This window comes from Euleptes europaea, chromosome 2 (genome assembly GCF_029931775.1).
Source record: "Euleptes europaea isolate rEulEur1 chromosome 2, rEulEur1.hap1, whole genome shotgun sequence".
Classification (NCBI taxonomy): domain Eukaryota; kingdom Metazoa; phylum Chordata; class Lepidosauria; order Squamata; family Sphaerodactylidae; genus Euleptes; species Euleptes europaea.
The window spans coordinates 22,700,554-22,726,596 of NC_079313.1; the positions used below are offsets into that span (position 1 = coordinate 22,700,554).

The 26,043-nt window shown below is 42.6% G+C and overlaps 1 protein-coding gene across 7 annotated transcripts in view; it reads right to left on the bottom strand.

The window, feature by feature from the left end:
* The window catches only part of RASAL2 (RAS protein activator like 2), a 162,951-nt gene that overhangs the window by 70,954 nt on the left and 65,954 nt on the right, over positions 1-26,043 (bottom strand). For 4 of the 7 annotated variants that reach the window (XM_056844394.1, XM_056844393.1, XM_056844400.1 and 1 more), the window contains exon 4: positions 3,821-3,927. In XM_056844394.1, the coding sequence (XP_056700372.1) occupies positions 3,821-3,927 (107 nt within the window). Of the gene's footprint in view, positions 1-3,820; positions 3,928-4,681; positions 4,742-24,384; positions 24,494-26,043 lie in introns of those variants that run through there. The other 3 variants (XM_056844397.1, XM_056844396.1, XM_056844399.1) reach the window with 3 other exon arrangements.

Genomic DNA, 26,043 nt, shown 5'->3' on the forward strand with positions numbered 1-26,043 from the left:
AACAAGCTGGTTCTCATTTTGTCAGATTTGTCCAACACGCTGTTATTAGCTATGTATCCAACAGTCAATATGCTATATTAAATGAGTATACAAGCAGGAAGAAAGGTTATATATCCTTTCCACACAAGGAAGCTCTCAAATAATTTTCTCATAACAGTTCTCTACGGCACTGGTCATATGTCATGGCAAACCACTATATCTCATTGCAGGAATTCACTTTGAGAAGTCCCCAGGGCTCACATACTCCCCCGCCCTTAGCTAATGGACACTTCCTGGTTTCCAATATGACATCCAAACCAAAGGAAACGACAAACCTAAATCTTGCAATCATGGCTTGCAGGCAAAGAAAGAAATCGCTGCTTGTTTTGTATGATTTGCATGTCGTAACAAACTGTGATTTGTTGTGACCTGAAAAGTGTTCAATATCCAAGCTGCAGATGAGGAAAGGAAGAAGGGGGAATGGAACGTCCAAAGCTCGTTCTTGTATAACAAACCCTGGTTTGCCATTAAAGCTGAATTCAGCCATTAGAATACTTAAAGTAATGGTAAATCCAGCCCAATCCTCAATCTCAGTTCAAGAGTAATTGCCTATCCCTATTTCTCTCTTGCCTAGATGAGGGCCCTTGCCAAGATGAAAAAATCCCATTTCAATGAATGAAACAGTTTTGAGAGCTATTTTTTACCTTCTCCTCCTGTAACCTGTCTTTAGGACATGATGTTAAACTCCCCTTGCAACATGAAACGTCAGAAATCTTGTCTTGTAGCTCTCCTAACCAACAGGGGGGAAAACTGACGAAAAGGCTTCCTTTTGAGACTAACTTAATTAGCACAGACATCGGAATTTTTCATCAAAGTTTCTTCTTTTCAATACCAATGTGCATCTGAATACAATTTCCATTGAGAACAAAAGAATGGAAAAGCAAATTTAATAAAGAAATGAATGTAAGGAAGTCAACATTATCCAGAACATGTGGCTGCAATCCTAAAGATCAAGTGCAAGATATTTGCTTGTGCTCTTGGGGGTTTTCTTCAGAATTTCCCAGCAGCAGCTCCCAACTGGCCTGAATTGCGTCTATCCATGTTTTGATTCTTGCGACTGAGCTGAAAACTGCGACTGAAAACTGTTGTCTTAGAAAACACAGCAGAAAACCCCAAGAGTATGCACACCTCTCTCCCACACAGCTTCACAGTTAATTATGGGAAAGCATCAAGAAATCAAAGTTATTTCTGAAGGACAGAAAACAGAAGGGAACAACCTCACCCGAATCCAAGAGACCCATGTTCCAGTTTACATGTCTGAAGTCTGCCAAAATGTGGGGTAAGGCATTAGGCCCATACCACAGTCACCATACAAGGTGGAGCTACATACAGTATGGATACCTGTGGCTCCACAAACTTCTCCCACATGATGAACTCACCTCCCAAAAGAAAGCTCATGGAAATATGGGGAATTATGCTTACAGCTGAGTATATCTTGTGTCCCATCATACAACTGATGAAGACTTGGACCAAGAAGCTGTTACACGTTTCTTCTAGATGTGGTCTAACTTATGCTAATAACACCTAAAACACAGCTGATATACTAAAGCAACAGGCAAACAGGTCAGATACAGCTGCCCTGTCAACAACCTCCGGGACTGCAATTTAGAAGGTTACCGAGGAACAAGTGAGCCAAACAATCATGTGTATCCAGTTGTAGGCACCTTCCTCTGTGTGGAAAACAAGCCACGTGAGTAGGTTTTAGTACTTCAAAGACTGTTTATGATATAGACAAACTGTATATTATAAACACCTTGACCAAATATATCTGGTAAACTGAACTTTGGAAACTTTGGGAACTTTCTGCCTTAGAAATTGTTACTGTATTAATTCTACAGTATTCGTTTCAGGATATAGTGATTATCAAGTCAGAGTTTAACAAAAAATGAGAGCTAAGGAATGCCTGCTCTACCAACTGAACATTAGATGTAAAGACCCGTCTCTTTTCCCCCTCAATGTTCATTCAAGCAAAGTGTATTCCATGGTTAACCTGGAGACATCTTTTATTTATTCAGATATTTATATCCTGCTTTTCTCCCCCATGGGGACCCAAAGTAGTTTACAAGTTCCTGCTTTGTGTGGAACCGCCATACCTCAATTTCTTTTAAAAAAAGAAAGCTCCAATTTTATTTGTGACCTAACAAATTATTATGCCTAAAATTCATTAAATACCAACCCACTTTATTGTACACAAACATATTTTTAAAAAATCTCTTGCTAAGAAGAATCTATTATGACAATTAATAATGTTTCTAAAACTCAACATTTTAAACTGGCCTAATGAACATGAAAGTGTATACACGTAATAGTGCTCCGCTAACAGCACTTGTATGCTTGAGGGATGGGAGGTGGAAAGAACCCTTCTTTTTCAAATGTTGGCAGCCTTATTTAGAGTTTTGTTATGGGACACTTGGCTTGGTTATTAATTTGTAGAACTGCTGCTCTAGTGTAATTTGTGTGATTCATATGTTACAATGTAAATTAAATTAAAAACCACAATGGTCAGCTAAAATACAATTTTCAAAACTGTGAATGAAGAAATATTAGGGAGGACAAAGCTCTGTTGAGAAGGTAAGGAAATTGGGAGAGAGGTGGAGAGCTTATGTTCATTAAATTAAAAAAAATAAGAATTAAGTGAACCAAAGGTCCTTTTCCCCAGCTTATTACCAAATATTATTGTAACACTGTCGGTGATATTTTTTTTTTTTGCTATCAAGTCATTGCTGACTTATGGCGACTCATAGGGTTTTCAAGGCAAGAGACATTCAGAGGTAGTTTGCCATTGCCTGCCTCTGCATCACGACCCTGGACTTCCTTGGTGGTCTCCCATCCAAATACTAACCAGGGTCAACCCTGCTTAGCTTCCAAGATCTAATAAGACTAAGCTAGCCTGGGCTATCCAGGACAGGGCAGTGAATGCTGCCTTTTTAAAAAAGTGTAACTCCATTGGCTGTACTGTTTAAAGAGCACTTCAGTTTTAACTTGATTTCTGCTGTAACCGAATCTACTTCCCTTGGTATATTAAGAATAATAGAAAAGCTACAGAAATCTGTGAGCAACTGTGCTGTCAATTTTAGTCCACTAATTACAGTAATACACACACAGAGAGGAAAGAAAATCCAGGCTATTTGGATTAAGAGTAACAAACTCAAGTAATTTACAGCCAACTATCAGGGCTCACTGTGGATGATGGAAGGCAAATAAACAGGCATCCAAGGTAAGTTCTTCTGCTGTTGAAACAACATATCAAGTCATATGATTGTTTATCCCCCTACTATGTTTGCCATCAGCTCACACAAATCCTAGACTTGTGAGGGACCCAAATCCAAGAGCATTTTGTTAATATAGACTGAAAAGACTTTGGCAAACCAGAATTTTACAGTTCGTTGAATCAGTGTGAAATCTTAGGTCCAGAACATATTGGACTTTTCTCATGACCAAGTTGTACATGAGTCACCTTGTGGTGGAACAGGAAAGCTGAACAGGAAGCATCATCTGGCCTAACTCCATGCTTTATCTGGCACAGAGTTTAACTAACTCTTCAAGGTTGACATGAGCAGTGAGCAGGATGGCGGTAACATAGATATTACTCCAGAAACCTTATCATGCACTTTGATGACAAATTTTTGGATAAACATTTTATATGATAAATTCTGACAACACATCTGCCTCTAGATAAGCCAGATGAGATCTTAACCCCAAATTGATAAGACTATTTAGCAAGAAATCTGAGTTCAAATGATTAAAAAATATATTTTTCCCTTAAGAAATATGTACTTACTGGTACTTTGAATGGAGATGTGTTTGATGAATCCATGGGATTGGCTTTTTCTGAGCCACTGGTCCCTGAGATGCTCCGTCTGCGAGGAGACTTCTCTGCTGGGACTTCTGGGTAAAGGAAGGGGAGGAGGGAAGAACAGAGAAAGTAGGTGAGAAAAATGGAAGAATTTCCATACTCCTATGTGCAGACAACCACAAGAAACCCCCACAATAAACACACATGTAACCTCCCCCCCAACACACACAATAAACAACACAGGTGCATTTTTCACCATTTACAAGTTATGGAGACTTTAGCCATTATCTGCAAAACCAAAATTAAAATCCATCTTTGACTTGCAGGCAATTCAGAAAGACTGTCTTTTGCTTAATAGTCACCTGGGAAAGTTACAGTGGACACACTTTACCCGCAACACAAAAGTACTCTGCTGAGTCAGGCATGCAAAGAGTTAATTCTGCAAAATGCAGTCTGCATAAAGGAGGAAGCTCCTTATTTTAAAGCCAGCATTGAACACAAATTTGACCAAGGTCAAAGTTCATTCTCATGCACACAAAGGTAATCTTAATTGCTAGTTCAGACAGAAATAGCCCACTCTTAGGCATGTTTACTTATGAGTAAGTTAAGATCACTGGGACTTCTCCCAAAGTATATACACATAGGATTGTCGGTTATGGGTGTCAAAAGATTCAGCCACAAGAGTGGAGATTATAAGACCTCTCTGCAGATGGGGGAGGGGGGGATAGGTCACTTTCTCCTTGTTCTGGCAGCACAACCTAAACCATAACTTTGAAGAAGACAGGATCCTACCACATTTCCCTCTATTATATGTACATCATTCACAAAAATAATACACATATATACCTTTATCACAAGTGCTGCCCATCTCCAGTTCAAACGCCTAAGCTTAAAGGAATCCAGCTTAAATAAAAGGCACTCAGCATCAAATAGGGAAAGCCACATCCTGAGAAAAAGTCCATTGTTATCTTGTAGGTTGAAAAGGAAGGCAGGAAAATATTACTCCGGAGGCTGGCATTTTTGGTTCCCGCTGTTCTCCTTTCGAGAGACAGATGCAGCTTAAACTTCCATTTCTGGCCTCCCTGGCCCTTTGGGATCCGTGCTACTTCCACTCAAGAGAAAGCCGGTTTTCTCCCACTCTTCCCCCTCCCCTCTCTACAGTTTGCAGAGAGCAAGAAAGGAAACGCACCGAGAGAGGACTGCAGCTATTCAATCAATCGTTCTGAATGCATATCCTCCTCATCAGTTACTTTCAGGCTATTAACAGATATCCAACAGCCAAGCTTTACTCAGTTACAGAAAATTTCTCTCTCTGTCCTGATCCCCAACGATCTGAGGAGATGCACAACCAGACAGGTTCCAGAAATGAAGGTTTTCTTCGCTAAAAACATAGCTATGATAAAACCTCACCAGCAAAACCTTCTGCAATGTTTCCCAGTTGGTGGCTATTGGATCTTGGTTTTACCAATTTTACTGCACAGCACATCCATGAAGGTGCAAAGAAAATAAAATTTAACATGATGGGTGGGAGGAGGAGAAAACAGAATCCTGTCGAACAGTCAAGAGCTTCACAGTGGAGGATGCTTCCTTCTCTTTTAAATGTAAGCAACTATGTTAACTCTCTAACTACCTTGCAAACCACAAAAATGGGGAACAAAAGACAACAATAACATTTGAGGGTATTTTTTTTAAAACCTGCCTAGAAAAGGAAATTAGGACCACACCAAGAAATGAGCAGGACAACCTGATTTAAAACTCTGAAGATGAAGGGGGAAAACACTCCATTCGTGGAGAATAAATCTACTGAGCACTACAACAGATTCTCATGCCTTTCACTAATATTTCAGCATAACCTGGCAAGTAACACATGATAGTATGTATCTCTTCATAACCAAAGAGATTTTTGACATTTCCTCATTTTAGGATTGCTGTTTTTTTAGACTTTCTCAAATCTTGTGCCAAGTTTGTTAGTTTATTCAAGGGCTCTTCTTCTTCCAAGAATATTCTTGAGAGAGAATACTCTTTTGGACAGCATAAGGTATCATTCTAACCATCATTTTTCCCTTTGGGGAAAAAATAGGGAAGAGGGGACACACACACAAAATAGTGTGTGTTTGGAGTAGAAGGGACAAAAATAACAGGTTTGGTTGTAATCATATACTGCAATAAAACTTGGTTTGTCCTACTTCACACTTGCTCAGGAAAATTGCTCCTCATCATCGAAGCATCTCTAGTCATTTAACACTGTCTACAGGGTTTTGCTGAGTCATACATAAAGAAATAGAAATCTGGATCCTCCTGTAATTCTCAGGCAAAGGCAGTCAATAGTTGGACAGCAGTTGGAGTGCTTTTAACAAAGTCAGCCAGCAAAAGAGCAGGGGAAAACCTGCACCTGCTTACAAACTCCTCTCTACAGGAAATAAGTGACCTTGGGGGGTGGGGGATACTGCAAGCTTCAGAGCACAGAAATGTGCACCAGAATAAATTTAAGAGAGGAGGAAAATGCTTCCGGGCAGTTGGAGGAAAGAGAAAAACTTCAGGATTTGATTTGGTGGATCAGGGATAGGTGAATGAGAAGGTTTTCAACAGCTGCCTTGGCTACTTCTACTTCTTGGCTACTGTGTGTCTCCATGCTGGAAGCACTGCAGTTGCGTGTGCCGCTTCTATGCCCTCAAAGCAGCTTTTCTGCTGAGTTGGCTGGAAAACCTATAGCGTTGCCACCAGACCAAAATTAGATTGTTGCCTTCGTCTCCTCCATCTCCCACCCTGTACACGCAACATAGTGCTCTTGCATCATTTTCACATGCTGTAAAAAAAAATCAATACAATTCTCCATCTTAAATATTAAATTACCACAATTTACAGCATGAGTCACTCATCAGAACTAAGGCAGATCACATCATCTCCGAATTAGCAACTGCCCCAAACCTTTACTCTGTTCTTTTTATACCAGCCAGGATGAGATTACAGGGTTGCTGACCCCCAGGTAGGGCCTGGAAATCCCCTGGAATTACAACTGATCTCCAGATGATGGAGATTAATTCCCATGGAGAAAATGGCTGCTTTGGAGGCTGGACTCTATGGCATTATACCCTGCTGACATCCCACCCCTCTCCTAACCCAGCCCTCCCCAGACTCCAGACTCCAAATCTCTAGAAATTCCCATCCCAGAGCTGGCAAGCCTAGGCGTGAAGGAGACTCCTTGTCTCCCCTCCCCAGCCCCTCCACATACATGCATGTTCCCACTACATAAACATCATAGAGAGATACACAGCCATATTTTAAAGATGCTTTGCTTAGCTGTCATGTAAGATTAGTAAATTGAAAACAAGATCGGGTCATTATTCATACCCGGCAGAAAAGTCGAAAGACAAATTACATAGAAATAACATACACCTTTCAATTAACATACATATTAAGATGAGTTATAACAATAACAGCATTTATTTTGCATTTTGAATGTTCGTGGTGCTTCATAATGCTTTCTCCCAGAAATTTATACAATAACCCAATAAGGCAGGCCAGTATCATTATCCCCTGTGGCAGGTGAGGGGCTGAAGTTAGACAGTGGCTTCTCTAAAACCACCTGTACCTTTCATAGCTAAAGTAAGATTAAAACCACAGAATTCCTCCTTCACAGCCTTGTTTCTTAGATGCTACACCCCAGTAGCTCTCCAGGAACAAGCTAGGTGGGCAGTGGCTTTCTTGAAATCAGGTGTTTAAGCCATATTGTGTGGGGGGCAATTCCAGCAAGAGGCAATGATGAAGGACAGAAGACACAGGCAATGGCGGTCTCCGGTTCGTGAACTGCATGTAGCTCTTTCACATGCCACCCAAAGCTCTTCTAATGTTGGGTTTCAGTGCTTTGTGTCATGCCTCCAACAGCACATCCAGAAGCAAGCAGGGGTGTGCCAGAAAGGAGCTAGAATTCAAACCATCGAGGAAAACCCTCAAAATGCAAAAGGGCACTGGAAGGAGGAGCTAAAGAGAGGATAAGAGGGATGAAGAGGAGAGGTACGGGAATGAACAGAATTGGAGTAGGAGACAGAGAAGCAGAGGCAGGAAGAATGAGATGGGAAAGAAGAAAGTAGTGGCTGACGTACAGGGCAACTGATGGTGACTGGGAATTTGGCTCTCCACAAACTGAAGGACAGTCAGTGAGTGTAGTGGCTAAGGTGTTGGAATAGGACCTGGGAAGCCCCGGTTTGAATCCCCATTTACACCATGGAGGCTTGCTGGGTGACCTTGGGCTAGTTACACACTCTCAGCCTCGACCCTGGCTAGTATTTGGTTGGGAGACCTCCAAGGAATACCAGGGGCGTGACACAGAGGCAGGCAATGGCAAAACACCTCCAAATGTCTCTTGCCTTGAAAACCCTACAGGGTTGCCATAAGTCAGTTGTGACTTGACGGCAAAAAACAAAAAACAAGCTGAAGAGTGGGAATCACTGCCTCAGGATCTAGTCCTTGGGGTATCAATGGATACACTCTCTCAACCCGCTTCAGTCAGAAGCTCAGCCTAGTAGACAGGCAAATTAGCCATGTTAGATCTTTTTAAAACTACTTATTTTTCCAAGCTTCCACAGAAAAACAGCTCTTATAAACCTCTGCCCAGGTATCAAGAGCCACTAGGCAGTCCTAAAATGAGACTGCATGGCGTGAACTGCAAAAAAAGAATACCCGACATAAAGTCCATCTGTAAAGTCTCAAGAAATGTATTCTTTTTTTACAACTGTACAAATAAGAGTTCCCCAGTCACATAACTTTCCTGACAAGAAAGATGACTGCTCAGAAAGGCTTAATACAGGTTAGGCTTTGTATTTTCCAGGTGCTGATAATTTGAAAGCAAGCTGTAATTCACTCAGCAAGGAGGACTCCCTGGGGCATTCGTCCCCTGCAGGATATTATGGCTGTGTGTTATTCATATCGTGGTTAATACTGATAACGTAGCAAACCTTAAAGAAGGGTTTCTTCACGGTCCAAACTCTCATAGTAGGTCTCCCTAATCAAGGAAAAGAAGCCTTCTGAAAAACAGGGGGAATACGATGTGGAAAAGGGGAGACCCATGATGAGATGTGGTTCTCTGTTGCCACAGCTGACAACAGAAACGTGTTCCGCAGGGCCTGCAAACCATAACTGTTCTGCAAGGCCTACACCTGAGGGCAGCTGCAAGTCTTTTCCGCTTTATCGTCTGCTCCCCATCCTCCCCCCAACCCGGTCTGGGGCTCCACTGCTGACCAGGCCTGTCTAGTGGCTGTGTCTGGAATAAAATGCCATCTTGTTTTTAGTGTAATATGAAGCATGAGTTTTAAGTATGTTTTGATGTATGTTTTAATTAGCGTTTTATGACTGTGTTGGGACCCGCTCTGAGCCTGGCTTGCTGGGAATGAGGGTGGGATAGAAATGCAACAAACAAACAAACAAACTCAGCAATGTTGTCCGAACTATTAAGTCCTCCCCTTCTCCAATGCAATATGTAGCAACATACTTACCCCATGTTGTAACATCATGACAGCATGCATTTCTCTACCCATGCCAATTTACAAAATGGAACAGGAGCAGGTAAATACACAGAAGGATGACGACACAACCCAAGTAAATATTCTTAAACGTTACAGGGAAGAACTGTATATAAGGATGGGGGCTGTTCCATAGTACTGCTGCATGGACTTTAATACACAGTCCCACCTCCTCGGCGATAATGCTGAAATATGGTTTATTTAACGCAGCCATCATTTCCTAAACACACTTTCTGTAAATGTACAAGCAAACCAGGTTTCAGCTTACCGAGTGGGGTTCTTCACCCACTGGTATTTCATTCATCCCACACCTTCCCAAAGAGTCTTGAGGCCATCCCAAAGAGCCCTGCCTGGGCCCTCTGCAACCAGGCTTAATGTACGAGTATAAAAACCAGCTGAGGGAATGATGAGAAACGTTTCTGGATTGAGAATCCATTTCTCAAGCTATATTTATGGCCAGAAATTACTGTTACTGATGTGAAATGTTCAACTCAGTTTAGAGAAAATAAACCAGGAATCAATATTATGCCAACTTGCAGGTGGGGCTTGGAGTTCTCTCAGAATTACAACTGATCTCCAGAGATCAGTTACCTTGGAGCTTCAGAGGGCATCACATCCCTGCTGAGTTCCTTCCTCTCCCCAAAGTCCACCCTACTCAGTCCCTGCCCACAAATATCCAGGAATTTTCCAACCCAGAGTTGGAAATCCAAATTATGGCATGTTTCACATGTATTCAAGCAAGTGCAGGTTTGTCATTACAAGACCTGAAGGAGATGCAGGCAGGGTTTTTTTACACTTGAATGAAGTGAGATAAATAGTAGCTTTTCTCAACAAACCATCATTTGCTAGTACATCTGAACGGGCAAACTGCAGTTTCCCCTTTCTCTGAAACCAAAGTCGTTTCTGCACTATTTTCAATGTTTAATGAAATGTCTTATCTTTGTGTGTTCGCACCAAAAACCTTCAATTTGGTCTGGAAATGATTTCAAAACGTTATATGTCCGTGCTTTCAACAAACGCTTATATGATGATGTATTTCCTTATCACGTTTCAAAGACGACAATCCAAGGGGTGCGGACAAGTTGGAGACGCTATTCATTTCTCCACCCCTCTGTTGACAACACCCACTGCAAAGCCTTTCTCCTCCCATTCACCTCCCCCCTCCCCTTGCCTCTCCGTCCACCAGTCATTTTCTTTGCTTTAAGGATTCATCAGACTTGTTTAAGCAGTGGCAAAACATGCATTGCTGTTATCTCTGAACCTGAACTGGGCCCCTGGCTGAATAAACTGAATAAAGACACCTATTCATGGTTAACTAAATATGGGCTTTGAGTTGTAAATGCAAATACTCCCCCATCCACCCACTTGCTGGAAATAGTTACATCCATTTCACTGCCCCTTAGAGGAACTTTCAGCTTAGTTACCGTTAGTTTTGGCTCTAAAGGCTTCCACACAATTCAAAGCAAAGAATTTATGGGAGAAGAACATTAGGGGGATGGAATGACACTGTGTATATTACATAATCCCTTGTACCACTTCCTTAATCCACAGCAGGGGGGAAATCACTGCACAAGTTTTTAAAGTAAACTATTAAACTGATAAGGATAGAAAACTCATAATGTTTCTTGAGCAGTATAAACTTTTAAGATGGCCACATAACATACTTCAATATTTAAGGACATTAATCCTTAAAATCAAACTAGTCACTTAAACCTCACAAGACATAAGTTCCGCAAGATTTTGGCTGGTCAGTCATACCCAAAATAAATACGCTGGTGAAGAGTGTTACCAAAGTAAACACTGAGTTACTGTTGGAGGGGAAGGTATGGGCTGATACATTAAAAGTGCAAGCCACTGGCTTGAAAGGTACAGTGGTGGACTTCAGACTGAAGAGATCCAGGTTCAAATCTCCTTTAGCCATTAAGCTTAATGGGTGAAGTTGGACCAATATGAGCATTTAAAGCTATTCTGAGTCATACCATGGTCTATCATAGCCTACATCAACTGGCCCTGGCTCTCCAAAGTCTCAAGCAGAGAATGCTTTCTGAGATCTTCGAACTGGAGATTGGATTTGGAATCTTCTGCATGCAAAGCACTGACCCTACTGTGGAGCTGTGGTCGTTCCCTACAGTGGTGCTTGATACTTACACAGACATATGAAGCTGCCTTGAGTCACACCACTGGTCAACATTTTTTTATTTTACAAAGTTTATACCCTGCATTTCTGCCCTCATAAGGGCCACCGGGGTGGCTAACAAACTAAAACATACATAATCAAAATCACATCTTAAAAACCATTAAAACAAAAACACTTTATAAAAATAATTAAAACCAGAGTTACAATATATTTTTAAAAAGCAATTAAAACATTGGGCAGGAAGGAGGGATCGCTGAGGGAACACCAAATGAAATGAAAGTCTCCAACCACTAATGGAACATGGCAACAGGAGGGGACAGACGAGTCTCCCTGGAGAGAGTTCCAGAGTTTCGGTGCCTCTACTGAGAAGACCCTCTCATGGGTTGCCACCAGCCTTATCGCAGAAGGTGCAGACACCCAAAGCAGAGCCTCCAAAAATGACCATAATGGTTGGGTAGGTTCATAAGTGCTGCCAGTACTGCCTACTTCAAGTGGCAGCAAGTATCCAAAATATAAGACAGAAGTCTGTCCCGGCTCTGCAACTTGACATCCTTTTAATCGAAAGTACCTAGGACTAAACCTGGGCAGAAATGCCTCAATTTAAGCATGCAACAAATCTGTTCTCTAAATTGACGGCATGCATTTGGTAGCATAGCCCAGAACAGGGTAAACAGGCAGTCCTAAGACTTACATTTTCTTGAGTCAAAATGTTTTTAAAGTAATTTACCATTGCTATAAAAAGTTTGAAAGAGAAGACAAAGTTAGAATGAAGTGAAACATTTCCAACTGTCATTGGCTGAGGAACAGCTGCTTAAGTTGGAGAAAGGCTTCAAGCTTTGTTCAGTGGACAGGTAGGTTACAGGCAGAATCACTCCCGCTGTTTTGTCAGAGCTCATGATTTTTTCTGGTCTCAGGGTCACTCCTGATATAATGCTTCACAACAAAGGAAGTTTCCTTTATGGATTTATTTTCTGTAAAGTGGGAGGGTTGCCAATGCTGTGTTGGGGAATAACTGGAGATTTTGGGGGTAGAGCCTGGGGGTGGAGGGGTTTGGGGAGGGGAGAGATCTCAGTAGGGTATAATTCCATAGAGTCCACCCTCCAAAGCAGCCATTTTCCCCAGGCGAACTGGTATCTGTTGCCTGGAGATGAGTTCTAATTCCAGAAGATCTCCAGGCCCCACCTGGAAGCTGGCAACCTTAGGGAAGAATCATCCATGCAACTTCCATGCAAACACACAAACCCTCACCACAGGTTGCACCACAAACAAACATATTACACATCTCACAGGCATACGTCCACAAGAGTCTCTTGGAAATTCAAACTGAACACTTGGTAACACTATCAAAAGACACACTCTGGGTAGATATTCATACAGCAAGGTTCCAAAGGAGAAGTTACAAAAGAAAGTTTTGAGTTTTTTAAAAAAAAAATTAAAACAAATTCTTGGAACATAGGTCTACCAGTAGCTATCAACTATGTATGGTCTATATGTCCAGAGGCAGAACAGGTGCTGGGGAGAAATCACAGGAAAATGCTTTTGAGTACCCGGAAGCACCAGACTGGTTAATTCTGCAAACAGACAGTGAAGTTAGGTCTTCCCTTTCACACACAGACAATTTAACTTGAATCACTTCCTTCTTGCAAACCTGCTTGTCAATCAAAGCTTACTAAAGACGGCACATGCCATTACCTTATTGCTTTATTTTACACACAGTACCTACATTTAAGAGGCAAGTAATAATGGAGAAGCAGAATGTTTGATATTTTTAGATGGGTCATTCAGAAATTTTAGTGGGGGGGGAGAAGTGTGACAGGTACTATATTTGATACATCAACTGAAAAATAAATTCTCAGGCGAATGAGTTCAAAGTCAGCCAGACTCCAGCAGGCCAACAGATCTGGATGCCAGCAGACAAAACAGAACGATTCAGTTATTTAAATAGTATAATTGTGCAAGCAATGTTTTATTAAGCACCCCTGTCACTTTATTTTTTGCCTATTTAACAGAGATGCTTTAAGTTTCTTGCAGCCGCACTTGAGAACGTGCGTCTTACCATGAGGGTGCTTAAATTCATTCCTCTGACTGCTCCTGAAGAGCAACAAAGCAAAACCCACCTAAGAAGCCTCTGCCAACAAAAACGTATGAAAGTAGTATTTATTCCAAGCCTACCGTACCAAGAAATGACAGAAGGCTTCTCTCATCTTCTGTGCAGGTATCCAGCCACTCAGCTGCGTCTCCAGGAGAAAGGAGACTCATTCTCCAGCCAGAAAACTTTTCCATACAGAAGACAATGGCTGAACGAAGAAGGGAAGGGCCGGTGGAAAGGTGCGGATGATCCTGGGAGTCCAGTACTTAGGTTATTGACTGGACCGGACAAAATGGAAGAGAAAAAGGGAAGGGATGACCTGGCCTAGCTCTTAACTCCCTAGCTGACAGCTGTTTCAGATTGATTTAAAAAAAAGCATGAAGGGCTCCCGGAGAGAAGACTGGGTGCCAGTTTTTCAGCTTAATGTGGAAGACCAAAAACAATGTGATGGAGGGCGGCCTAAGTCTTAAAACAAGAAAAGAGTATCTGAAAATATGAAGGAAACAGAAAGACGCAAGGAACTGACTCCAAAGCAGAAGAGATCGGCAAGCCACCCATGCATATTAAAAATAATAAATGGTAATATATCCCTGTCTTCTTTTTTTGGAGGGGGAGTAAACAAGATTTCAGCAGTTTTGTGTCTCCCCCCCCCCCCCAGTTTCCAAAGAAAGCTTAAAGACTATTTAAAGCCCTGTAACAACCCAAGAGACCTGCGCGGCCACCAGCCCCTTTCCTGCTTTGGCTATTATTACAATAGCATCCCAGCCTTTCTTACAATGCATTTGCTCATGCAATGGCAGGTTGATCAATCTGCGAAGCGCCCCTCCCCGCCCCTCTCCCCCTCCCTTCCCCTCCCGCATGGCGGCTGCATTGATCGACAATAATGGAATCTGTTTCTGACTGCCAGCAGCAGCATTAAGGATATTAGAACAGCTCCTCTTCATCAGAATGAGAAGCAGCAGCCAGCGGCCGGCCGGACTTTGGCCTCCTGAGTTAATAGGGCTCCCCTCATCCTTTGGGGAGGACAAAGAAGAGGGGGGGGGGTCAGGAGAAATGAGTCTTGTTAGTAGAAATCAAAGGAGCCACGGCTATGGACACAGAGTCCGTTTAATTGACAAAAGGACGGAGCATAACAAATCAGCCTCCACCCTTGTTCTGCAGCTGGACAGCGGGTGCTTGTTAGGGCCCTTTGCCGCTGCAAGGCAGGACAGGGAACTCCGCTAACAGCAGAGGATTTAGAAGATATGTTTTATATGACCTAAAGGGTCACTTTGCAGGTTTGTCCAAATGCAAGCAACTCTGAACCCTAACAAATGAGAGATGGCTGGGCCCCACAAATCAAAGAAATGCCTTTGTCCTCAGGCACTAGGCTGATGTTCTGAGAAAACTGCTCTCTTTAAAGGGACAGGTTCCCTTTTCCCCATTTGAAGCAAATCTACATTTTTTTAAACAGCCTCCTTTGCTACGCCCTGATTTTAGATTGTCTTTTAGCAGCAAAATAGGGAAAAGGGGTAAAGCGGGCTAAGTTAGTGGCAGGGGGTTAAAAAAACAACAAAATACGGATCATCATCAGAAGAAAAAAATTATGTTCATGCAAAGGCAGGGAGCAAGGGAAAGAACAGCATCAGTGTCAAACAGGCAAAAAGACCAATTACTTTGGCATCCTACAGTATACATTTTGATACAGGGCAAAATTTTATTTATTTTGTATAAAGCACCTTCCCAAAAGCCACAATTTATGAGGGAAAAGAGGGCAAGAATGCCACAAGAAAACATAAGCTTATTTAGTCGCTCTTTCTCAGACTAAGAAGTTCTGGCAACATAGATGACATCAAAGAGATCTTCCTGCCCTGTATTTTTCTAAACACTCCCCCCCCAAAAAACAGGACTCTCTTAGGGCCAAATTAGATGAGGCAAAACTTCAGCAAAAGCACATCTCCTTTGTCATTTGGCAAACTGTTTCTGTGACTAATCCCTTTTTAAAAAAGCAACACCTTTTCTTCAAGAGTAATTTGCCCAGCTGCAGTTTATAACCATGTTTTTAAATTTATATCTTTGATAGACTAGAATCTTCCACCTCTTTGCTCTGTATTGGTATGCCCATTGTTGGAAGATGGTGCTAAACAAATCTGTTTGGATTTTGAAGATTCTCTAAACACCATTCTTTAAATTAAGGCATTAATAACTTCAGAACATTCAGTTCCTTTTAATTTGCTCCAGTTCCCTCCCTTATAAAGATTTACTTAATAATGCATTGGCCACAGATTATGAAGAAAATAGCACAGAAGAACATCTTTTTCAAAAAATCTGCAGATTATTTATATATATCGGTCTTTGTCCACAAACATATTGTACACAACCTCAAATGGGATGACCTTTCTTGAATTCCAAAAAGTTGAGAACATAAGCAACCAAAGAGGACTTATAACCCAGAGTTCCTTTTTGAGTGCGTGAGTGTGTGTGTCAGAGTCTGCTACTTTGAATTTATCACAGAAATCCAATTCAAACAAACGATGGAATAAAACCCAAAATCTCTCCTTAAACCATTTATTTCCAAAAGCCCTTGCTCCAAAATTAAGAAAAACGCCTTTATTCAAAACAAAGCTTCCCAGAAAAATCAAGCCTTGGTCTCAGTATTTATTTTAGATATGCCTTAAGTAAGAATGCACTGGCTACATTTCCATGGATCATATCAATGGATATTCCTTTGCCCCTTCATTTGTTAGAACTGTCACCCCACACAATTACAATGCTGAAACCCATGAAAACTTAAGCAGCTTTTGCCACCCTAGAGATTTAGAATTTGCATCCTCGGTAGTCAAAGCTTCTCAGAAGTTTGGATGTGAACGTTTTATAAAGCAATTTAGTGAAATGATCATTCATAATGCATGCAGACTCCAGAGCAGACAGCCACGGAGAGAGCTGCTACACAAACACAAAAATACTACTATTATAAATCAAAATGCATTCTTATTCCATACATTAAGAAGCAGAGAGGTAGATCTAATGCATCCTATTCAGAGGGCCGTTACTGAACAGCCATGCTGTTAGTCACTGACTGCTTTATTGGCAATATCTGCATAATCAACAGTGGGGAAGTCTCTGCTGAAGTCATTCTCATTAGAATGGCTAGAGTTAATTGAGCGCTGCAGGTACACGCTGTACTCAGCGAGCTGTTTGTTTCCTTCCATTCCACAGGTAACAAGATGGGCTGCCAGAAGTACAGAACACTTCCTGAGATCTAAGAGTTCGAAACAGCAGCGACAGCTCTGCAAATCAAGAAATATGAAACCCAAACCCTTGGCTCAGATGCAGTCTGATGCTATGAGAAATATGCTTGGAATGAACCCAGGGAGAACTATACCTTGCTAGTTCAAATGTAATAGGCAAGCTGTGGCCTCTAAGTGAAGGGGTGTGAGGGATCACAGTGCACAGGGAGATGAGGGAGGGACAGAAGGGAGTGCACAAATCTGAGGCTCATTCACACAGTGCCAAGTCACGGTTTGGTATTATGTCTGAACTGAGCTGCTGTCCTGTAGCTCCTGTGGAAACCTGGTTTAGTTTCAAAATACATCCCGAAGTGGAATGTAAGAAGTCAGCAAATTTCCAGCTAAGAGAAACGAAGAAAAGCTTGAAAACATGACTCAGTACACCTGTTTACTACAGGGAGGTTAAGCGCAAGAAAAGTCTGTGCTTCAGACATCCTGGTCCCAAACCGTTTAAGACTTTAAAGTACTTTGGATTGTGCCTTTCTTGTTCTCACAGGCCCATGCTGCTATGTCATATTGCATCGACAATGTTTGCTATTGGATTATTTGAAAACCCAATCAGTCTTGAGGTATTCTGAAAACCCCACAAAAAGGGGATGTTGCTACTTTCTTCCAAATCTCTGTCTCCTTTTGCGGATAAACCAGTACAAAAAATCTGCTGACTTTCCGTGCACATAACCTTCCAGGGACAAGATGATTTTAGTGGCCACATTGTCCATCTAGCTCACTAGTGACTATCCTGGCAGAGACAGTCTCAAGCTTGATGTTGGACAGTCCTATACGTTTGGTCCTTAGGATGTCAAAAATCATGCTGGGTCCCTTCTAGTCTGGCCTAGCCTGGACATTATGGCTTCCTTGGCACTGTCCCAAGTTGTAATGATCCCAATGCATGAAAAAAAAATCTGCTGAACAGAAAACTGGTGATCTGGTAGAGGGGCTAAATAGGAAACTTGGTCAGATCACTAGCTGCTTCAAGCTTAGGGAGCACAGCATCATTCCGCTGTAAGGGTATTGGACTAATTAGGATGGTATGCCATCAACAAGAGCCCCGTGGCGCAGAGTGGTAAGCTGCAGTACTGCAGTCTAAGCTCTGCTCATGACTCAAGTTCAATCCCGACGGAAGTTGGTTTCAGGTAGCCAGCTCAAGGCTGACTCAGCTTTCCATCCTTCCGAGGTCGGTAAAATGAGGACCCAGCTTGCTAGGCGTAAAGGGAAGATGACTGGGGAAGGCACTGGCAAACCACCCCACAAAACAAAGTCTGCCTAGTAAACGTTGGGATGCGACATCACCCCATGGGTCAGGAATGACCCGGTGCTTGCACAGGGGACCTTTACCTTTTGATGCCATCAACATCTGATGGATCCAATGGATTTCCAGAACACTGTGTTCATTATGTTGGAGCCCTATTAGAGCAATGTTAGAGCAATATTGTTGATACTGCTTAAAAAAAACCCGTTTAGATATTAGATAGGACATTTTGGAGAACACTGATTCATAGGGTCGCCATGAGTCAGAAGCGACTTGACAGCACTTGAGGAGAAGAAGAAGAGTTGGTTTTTACATGCCGGCTTTCTCTACCACTTTAGGAAGAATCAAACCGGCTTATAATCACCTTTCCCTTCCCCTCCCCACAACAGACACCCTGTGAGGTAGGTGAGGCTGAGAGAGCTCTAAGAGAGCTGTGACTAGCCCAAGGTCACCCAGCTGTGAAGGAGTGCGGAAACCAACCCAGTTCACCAGATTAGTGTCCACCACTCATGTGGAGGAGTGGGGAATCAAATCTGGTTCTCCAGATTAGAGTCCGCCGCTCCAAGTCACCGCTCTTTACCACTACACCACGCTGGCTCTCCACACACACACGTACCCTTCCTTTCTCCCCAATGTGGATACAAAGCAGCTTGCAACATTGTTCTCCCCTCCTCAGTTTTATCCTCACAGTATCAACCCTGTGGGGTAGGTTCGGATGAGAGTGTGTGTGACTGGCCCAAGGTCACCCAGCAAGCTTCTATGACAGACTGGGGATTTGAACCTGGGTCACCCAGATCCCAGGCTGACACTCTAACCACTACACTACACTTTGTTAGGAATATGCTTTTGAACACTGCAATAAACAGCAACATTTAAGAAATAAAAATAATAATATTGCACTTCAAAACCCCTTCTCTCCTCCAGATCCAGTGTTGGTTAATACACTCACAACAAGTTAAACTTGCTGGCTTACTCTGAGTGATGTAGATGATGCCTTCAGCACTCAGGGTGGAGATGTCCTGTCAGTCATCAGCCCTACTGTGTACCTCTCATGTTCTTGCCTGCTTCTTTCCAGATGCTAAAGAAATTACAAGTTTGCTGGCATCAGCCGAGTGCTAAGTTCCTCCTCTGCTATGCTCTGATTGGCCTAAATGCAATGATGAGTTAGATACAGATTGAATCACTAGTACCCTACAGCACAGCAGCTTCTCAAAAAAAGCAAATGCTTGATGATAATCAGTTATAAGGACTCCAGTAGCCATGAAGTGGTACCATTAGCACAGGGGATTACAAATCTCACCATCTCACAAGCACTCCCAATTTCACTGCCTTGACAATTTAAGTATCGACTAATCCACTTTTTCATCAATCCATACCTTCTTAATGAGATCACTTCTTTTATTTCTGCCCTGGCTTTTAATCCAGAAGGATTCCAAAAGGTGACTTACGAAGAACAGTGAAATACAATAAACATGGGGATGCTTACTCTGATAGTGTGATGCTCCGGGGAGGTAATCCCACCCAAACCCTAGTCCTCATTAAACCATGTTGGTTGTTCCCAACCCCTTTCACCCAGCCTCACTCACTTGGGTCTGTGTTCTTTCCCCGCCCTGACAAAACTTAGCTAGATTTGCTTCTATATGTTCCTCTCTCAGTGTAAAATGTGGCTATCCCATATAGGCTTGCAGTTGCAACACATACAGAGAGAGCCACGCTGGGAAAGAATAATCTCACCAGTAAATTTCTTGTTCTAGAGGACAAGCACTACAAAGTCCCAATGTAATATGTGTTAGAGATAGCTCACTCTCCTTTGCATTTCTCCATGTTAATTATTTATTTGTGGGCTAGTGAGAGATTTTTGCATTGTCTCAATGGGAGAATGCCGTCATGGACTCACTACGAAACTCTGGGCAAGACATACTCCCAGCCTCTGTTTTAACAAGCATAAAGGGAGATAATACAGTGACTGATGAACTCAGAGCAGAGCAATGGAAAACTTGATCAAGATTGGACAGAGTCTTTTTTTGGGGGGGGTGTTTGCGTGGAGGTATGGACAATGACAATGCGAACACACTCTCCAGTAGAATCTTTGTGCTGCTTTCCTGGTGGATTTTTACAGAAACTGTTGAAATCCCCTCTAATGGGCAATAACGTTCAATGTCTTAAGCTCTGCAATGATATGGGTGAGTTAGCACTTTAAACATAATTCACAGTGGGTAGCCGTGTTAGTCTGTCCGCAGTAGTAAAAAAGAGCAAGAGTAGTAAAAAAGAGCAAGAGTCCAGTAGCACCTTAAAGACTAACAAAAATATTTTCTGGCAGGGTATGAGCTTTCGTGAGCCACAGCTCACTTCTTCAGATACAGCTAGAATGTGAATCCATCTGTCTCTCCTCTACTTAAAGACAGATGGATTCACATTCTAGCTGTATCTGAAGAAGTGAGCTGTGGCTCACGAAAGCTCATACCCTGCCAGAAAATATTTTTGTTAGTCTTTAAGGTGCTACTGGACTCTTGCTCTTTTTTACCACTTTAAACATGTATGTCACTCACTACAAACAATGGCTACATGCATCATCCTGGCAGACTAACCAGGGAGTTGGAATTGGCAGCATACCAAGGTTTGCTTCAATGTAAATGTGTGAAATGGCCCTGAAGCAATACAAGAAAGAGGCTGGGGGCAGTTATGTATCTACGGAGTCAGTCAAGTGTGCTCTCTTAATGAAAGTTTTGGGGAAAATATTTACCAATTTACCAATGCGTTCTTACAAAAAATGGTTGATGCTGCTTTTCTCCCAATATGAAATCTTACAATCAACCAAAATAATACATATATTGATGGCAAGCCCAGCCTCCAGCCATATGGCGAAGTATGATCCCACTGCACATACATTTCCTTGGACTTCTAAGAAGCTGTGAGAACATAACAGTGCTTCGCTCACTGTGTGGTTCATGGTTACTGGCAGACATCTCTCCACCTGGTAAGGACCACCAAGAAGTAAGTCTTGAATCAGACATAAAGGCATAATAGAGTGATAGAGGGTTTATTTACTTAATCAGCTATTCATGCCCTACTTTTCTCCCCAATGGGAACCCCAAAGCAGTTTACAATATTCTCCCCTCCTCCATTTTTATGAGCTTAAATGGCACCCCATCCACTCTCAGATGGCTCAAGACAATATGGATTTCTTACCTCTATGTCACTTAGTTCCATTTCTTTTGGGGCAGGTGCCCTCATTACAAAAATCTCTTTCATCTGCTCCATTTTGCATGAAACAGGTGCAGGAAAGAGGAAGGAGAAAAAAAGGGAGTGTCCAGGCTGTGTCATAACAGAAACTCCCATGGCTAATGAAGGACCAGCATTGTTAAAGCTATGAAGAGAATCCCCGCCCGACGTTGTTCATAAACAGAGAGGTCATCAACATGTTGCCTGGAGAGGGAGCTTTTAAAAGTCAGCCTTGTATATCTCAAAGCAGACAGTACTTGCTGACTGGAAATGCAGGCCAAGAAGCCACATGACTGGGATGAAAATGGACCGGCAAGAGGAAATTGCCACCAGGCAAGCAAAGGGCAAAAGCCTGAATAAAACTCTTTCATGCATGTTTCCTTTCATACAGCTAAAAAAAAAAAACTATGTTGGAAAGAAGAAACATTTTCAAGAACGCTAAAAAAATTAGGATGCCACACATTTAGAACTATGAACATGCGGACATTACATAGTGGTGTAGTGGTTATAGTGTTGGACGAGTGTGGGACAAGCATGTGGGAGACACAGGTTCAAATCCCCACTCTGCCACTCTGGATGACCTTGGGCCAGTCATACACTCCCAGCCTAACCCACCTCACAGGGTTGTTGTGAAGAACAGAAGAGGAGATAATGGTGTAGGATGCTTTGGGGAGGAGGAAGAGCCAGTGTGATGTAGTGGTTGGAGTCTTGGGCTAGGATCAGGGGGAACCAGGATCAACTCCCTACTCTGCCATGGAAGCTTGCTGTGGGCCTTGGGCCAGTCACACAGTCTCAAACCAAACTACTTCTCAGGGTTGTTGTGAGGAGGCAACAAAGGATGTGAGAATGTTGTTAGTCACTCTTGGTCCTCATTGGCGAGAAAGTCAGTGTAAAAAGGTAAAGATCCCCTGTGCAAGCTCTGGGTCATTCTTGACCCATGGGGTGATGTCACATCCCGACGTTTCCTAGGCAGACTTTGTTTACGGGGTGGTTTGCCAGTGCCTTCCCCAGCCATCTTCCCTTTACCCCCAGCAAGCTGGGTACTCATTTTACCAACCTTGGAAGGATGGAAGGCTGAGTCAACCTTGAGCTGAGTCAAACAGGGGGTTCTGCTTATAATGGGCGTAACCTCTGGCTCACACAGGCATGAAGATGTTCAGCCTCTCTCCCAGCTTACCAGCAAGTCGCCGAGTTGTGATAAGAAACAGAACTAAATTTTAAGAGGTCATCAGTTGCCTCAGCAGCCGCACCCAGCCACATTAATACCTAGCTTAGGTCAAGTGTCCTTTACCTTCGGCTACTACGCACCAGGGAGTGGCCTGTTTGGCAGAAGCAGATTTTATTTTTGCCAGAGGAGTAGGAGAAGCTGTCACTGTTTATACGGCATCATCAACCATCCTGGACCTTCAAAGGGCAACAAACAAGATGGCAGGCCCCTGCCCTGAGGCACTTACAATCTAAAATTCAACAGGGAGGAGACTATAGAGGGAGGGGAGGAAGATGTAAGCAGGAGAAACAGATGCACTTAAGCTCAAAAACAGGCCTTTACATTGTCTTTATACAGGAGATGAGGCTCAAGGGGTTCTTGCTAAAGGCTTTGTAGAAAGAGTGGGTTTTATGGGGAGGTTTGAAGCAAGTGGGGTAGCTCCACTGAGGGGCTCTGGGTGGGAGATCCAGGCATACGTGGCAACAAGGAAGAAAAGGGTGGAATGGGAAACCTTCAGATAGGTGAGTGTGCCATCACTGACAAGATTCAGGAACAGAGACAAACACACACACTCACAAACTAGCCCAACATGTGATGGCAGGACAAGTACTACCTGAAGACTTTATTAAGCTGGGCCTGCTTCCCAGGATACCCATAAGAAAGAAGGGAATTTTTAACGCAGAAGTGGACTTGTATAGAGCTGGTTTCAAAAAACAACTGTCTATTTCAACACCCGCCTGGGATGCTGTTTTGCCATTATTAACCAAAAGCATCTTCGTAATTGACTCTAGAAATATGGCAGGAGTTCATTTCTTTATCTGGCTCAAATATATCAAAATAATAAATTCAGACATATCAGACAGGGGAGTACAGAGATGTCCTTTGCCAGGATTTTCACAAAGCCCTCACTCTAACATACAAAGCTGAAATATTTTTGAGGGAGTTTCCCTTTGCCTTGTACAATACGACACCAATAACAAGTTAATCGTACCAGCTGCTGGTTGTATATTTTGAGTACAAATGCAAGTGTTCATAATCAAGGGGGGGAGTAAAAGAGTGCATTTTTATGTTTAAATCCGGGTCTCTAAGGAGCTTTGGGTTTTAAAATGCTATTCTGCAGGGTTGAAAGAATTAAGCCCGTATAATTATGTACCCCAATTTCTTTTTTTAAAACTCTCATTCGTTGTCTCAGAGTGAGGGCATTTTAGTCTGCAGCAGGAATGTTGATAATGAGGAATAGAAAGGAAAGAGCTGTTTTCATACTGAGACTATTCCGCATGAGTGTATCTTTTCCAATCAACTTACTGGAACAAGTTTGTACATTTACTACGTCTGTATCACCTGTAAAAACACTGGACAGTCAATGCCAGAGAGTGCTGCGTATACAATGCTTGCAAGGTGATATCTTCCAGTAGATCAGCTTATGTTTGCTGAGAAGGCACCAGCTTTTCAGTAACCGAGTTCTTCAAGGATTTCCTGCCTATGAAGCCTTGCTCCAGAATAATTTGGCCCAATAAAAGGGCACCTTCCCTTGCTTTGTCTGTCCCCTGAGATTCCACAAAAGTATCAAATGCCTTTGACTTCTGCTCAAAAAGAAGGAAACCAACTCTCCTCTCTTACCCTTTCCCTTAAGATGGAGGGGGGAAGAGAACAGCTAAAAGAAAAAAAAATATTTGCTTGGGTCAAAGATGGATAATTTAGTAAACCACTTAAAAAAAGAAAAGAAAAGGGAGGGGAAGTTAAACATTTTCTTCTTACTTAACTTTTCACAACACAGATTTACTCCCGTTGGATCAAATCCAGCCAAGAATACTGCCGTATTTGTTGAAGCAGAGTCTACCCGAAACAGGAACTTACCTGAAACCACCTGCATGCTGTGATCTTGCCAGTGCTTCAATCATGGTCCTGCTAGCATGCCAGCTACAGTCTAACGCCGCCAGTTTCGGCTGCCACAGTCCTTGTCCGTCCTCTGTCTCGGACGGGTTGCAATGAAGGAAAGCCAGCACACACACACAACACACACACACACAAAACCCGGAGGCCAGGCCAAGCCTCTTTATTCAGTAGCTTGGCTGGGGGGCAGTTAAACAATAGCTGCCCTTTCTCCTGCTTTCGTTCTCTTCTACTGAATGAGAGTGTGCAGGAATCCCTGTGTGTGAATGGAGGCAAGCTAACAGGGACGGACGCTTCATTTTCCGCTCCCAAAAGGGGTGTGTGCATGCCAGAGCAGGAGGTGGTTTTCAGGCAGCCAAAACATGAGCTCAGCTAATGAAAAACTAACGCACTTCAAAACTGCTGTACGACAATTCACAGAACGCCTTTACTAAACTATTGCTGTTTTTATTAGTTCCAATAGTGTATCATGTGTTTTATGTGTATCATTTTTAAACTTATTTTATATGCTGATTATACTGATGTAAACCACCTCTTGTCAGGAAGAGGTGGGATATCAGTTCAATTATAAATAAATAAATACATAAAATAAAACATTGTCACCACTAGTGAAAATCTGCATTAAGGAGCAGGCACCATATTTTTAAAGTACCAGAATTATTAACTGGAAGGCAAAACACCAAGCCAAAAAGGTTTCACACAAAACTAAAGCCAAGGGGAGAGAACTTTTTCCGCCCCGGCACTTTCTCACCAACTCTGGGAAACAAACAACTCCCACTGAAAGACACATAAAATGCAGGGGCTACATGTTTCACTTTATCTCGGGTTTCAAACTGCAGCTTCTAAAAAGTGTCACAAAACAGGCTGGGAACATTCACCTACCAAAACAAACACTGCACATGAGAATTTCACGCACAATGGCTGACACTGTGGAATGAAACCTTCTCCTTTTAAATTTATGACCCCAAAAAGGGGGGGGGAGACACCCTCTGAACTTTCCATTCTTTTGCTGCTCCTGTCCTGCTTCAAAGACATAATGCTACTGCCAAACACAGAGAATCCAGTCTCATAATTTTATTCTATTTTTCCTAATTATGGTTGGACCGTCAGCAGATTCCCACCACTGTGTATACCGTCATTAAAGAAGAAGATGACAGATCTAAGAAAAATGAGTATGGTGAGAAATTCCTTTTCCCAGGTGCCACAATTTAAATATGGGCTAAAGACAAAACTCCTCCTCCCCTTCCCCCACTTTCTGTGATTTTTCAAACTTTGGACATGCCTATTCCCTTTCTCCTAGTCCGGTGGTACTCGTTCCGTGGCTTGTGGAGAATCATATTCACAACAACTTTCAACCGAAAGGGACACATTTGCATCCGTCCCTGGCATGAGGCCTGCACTTCAGGAAGGATCACAGCTTACCCATTCCTTCGGCGGCAGATCTTTCAAGACGGGAACCACCTACCAATCACCAGGCAACGGCTTTGTCCATTTTATGAAACATGGGGCAGGTGCCACATTGGGTAATGGTGCTGCAAAGAGCCACAGGTAGCATTTCAAAGAGCCCCAAGGGGCTCTTGAGCCACTGAGTTAGTATCGCTGCCCTAGTCCTTTGGTTTGCAG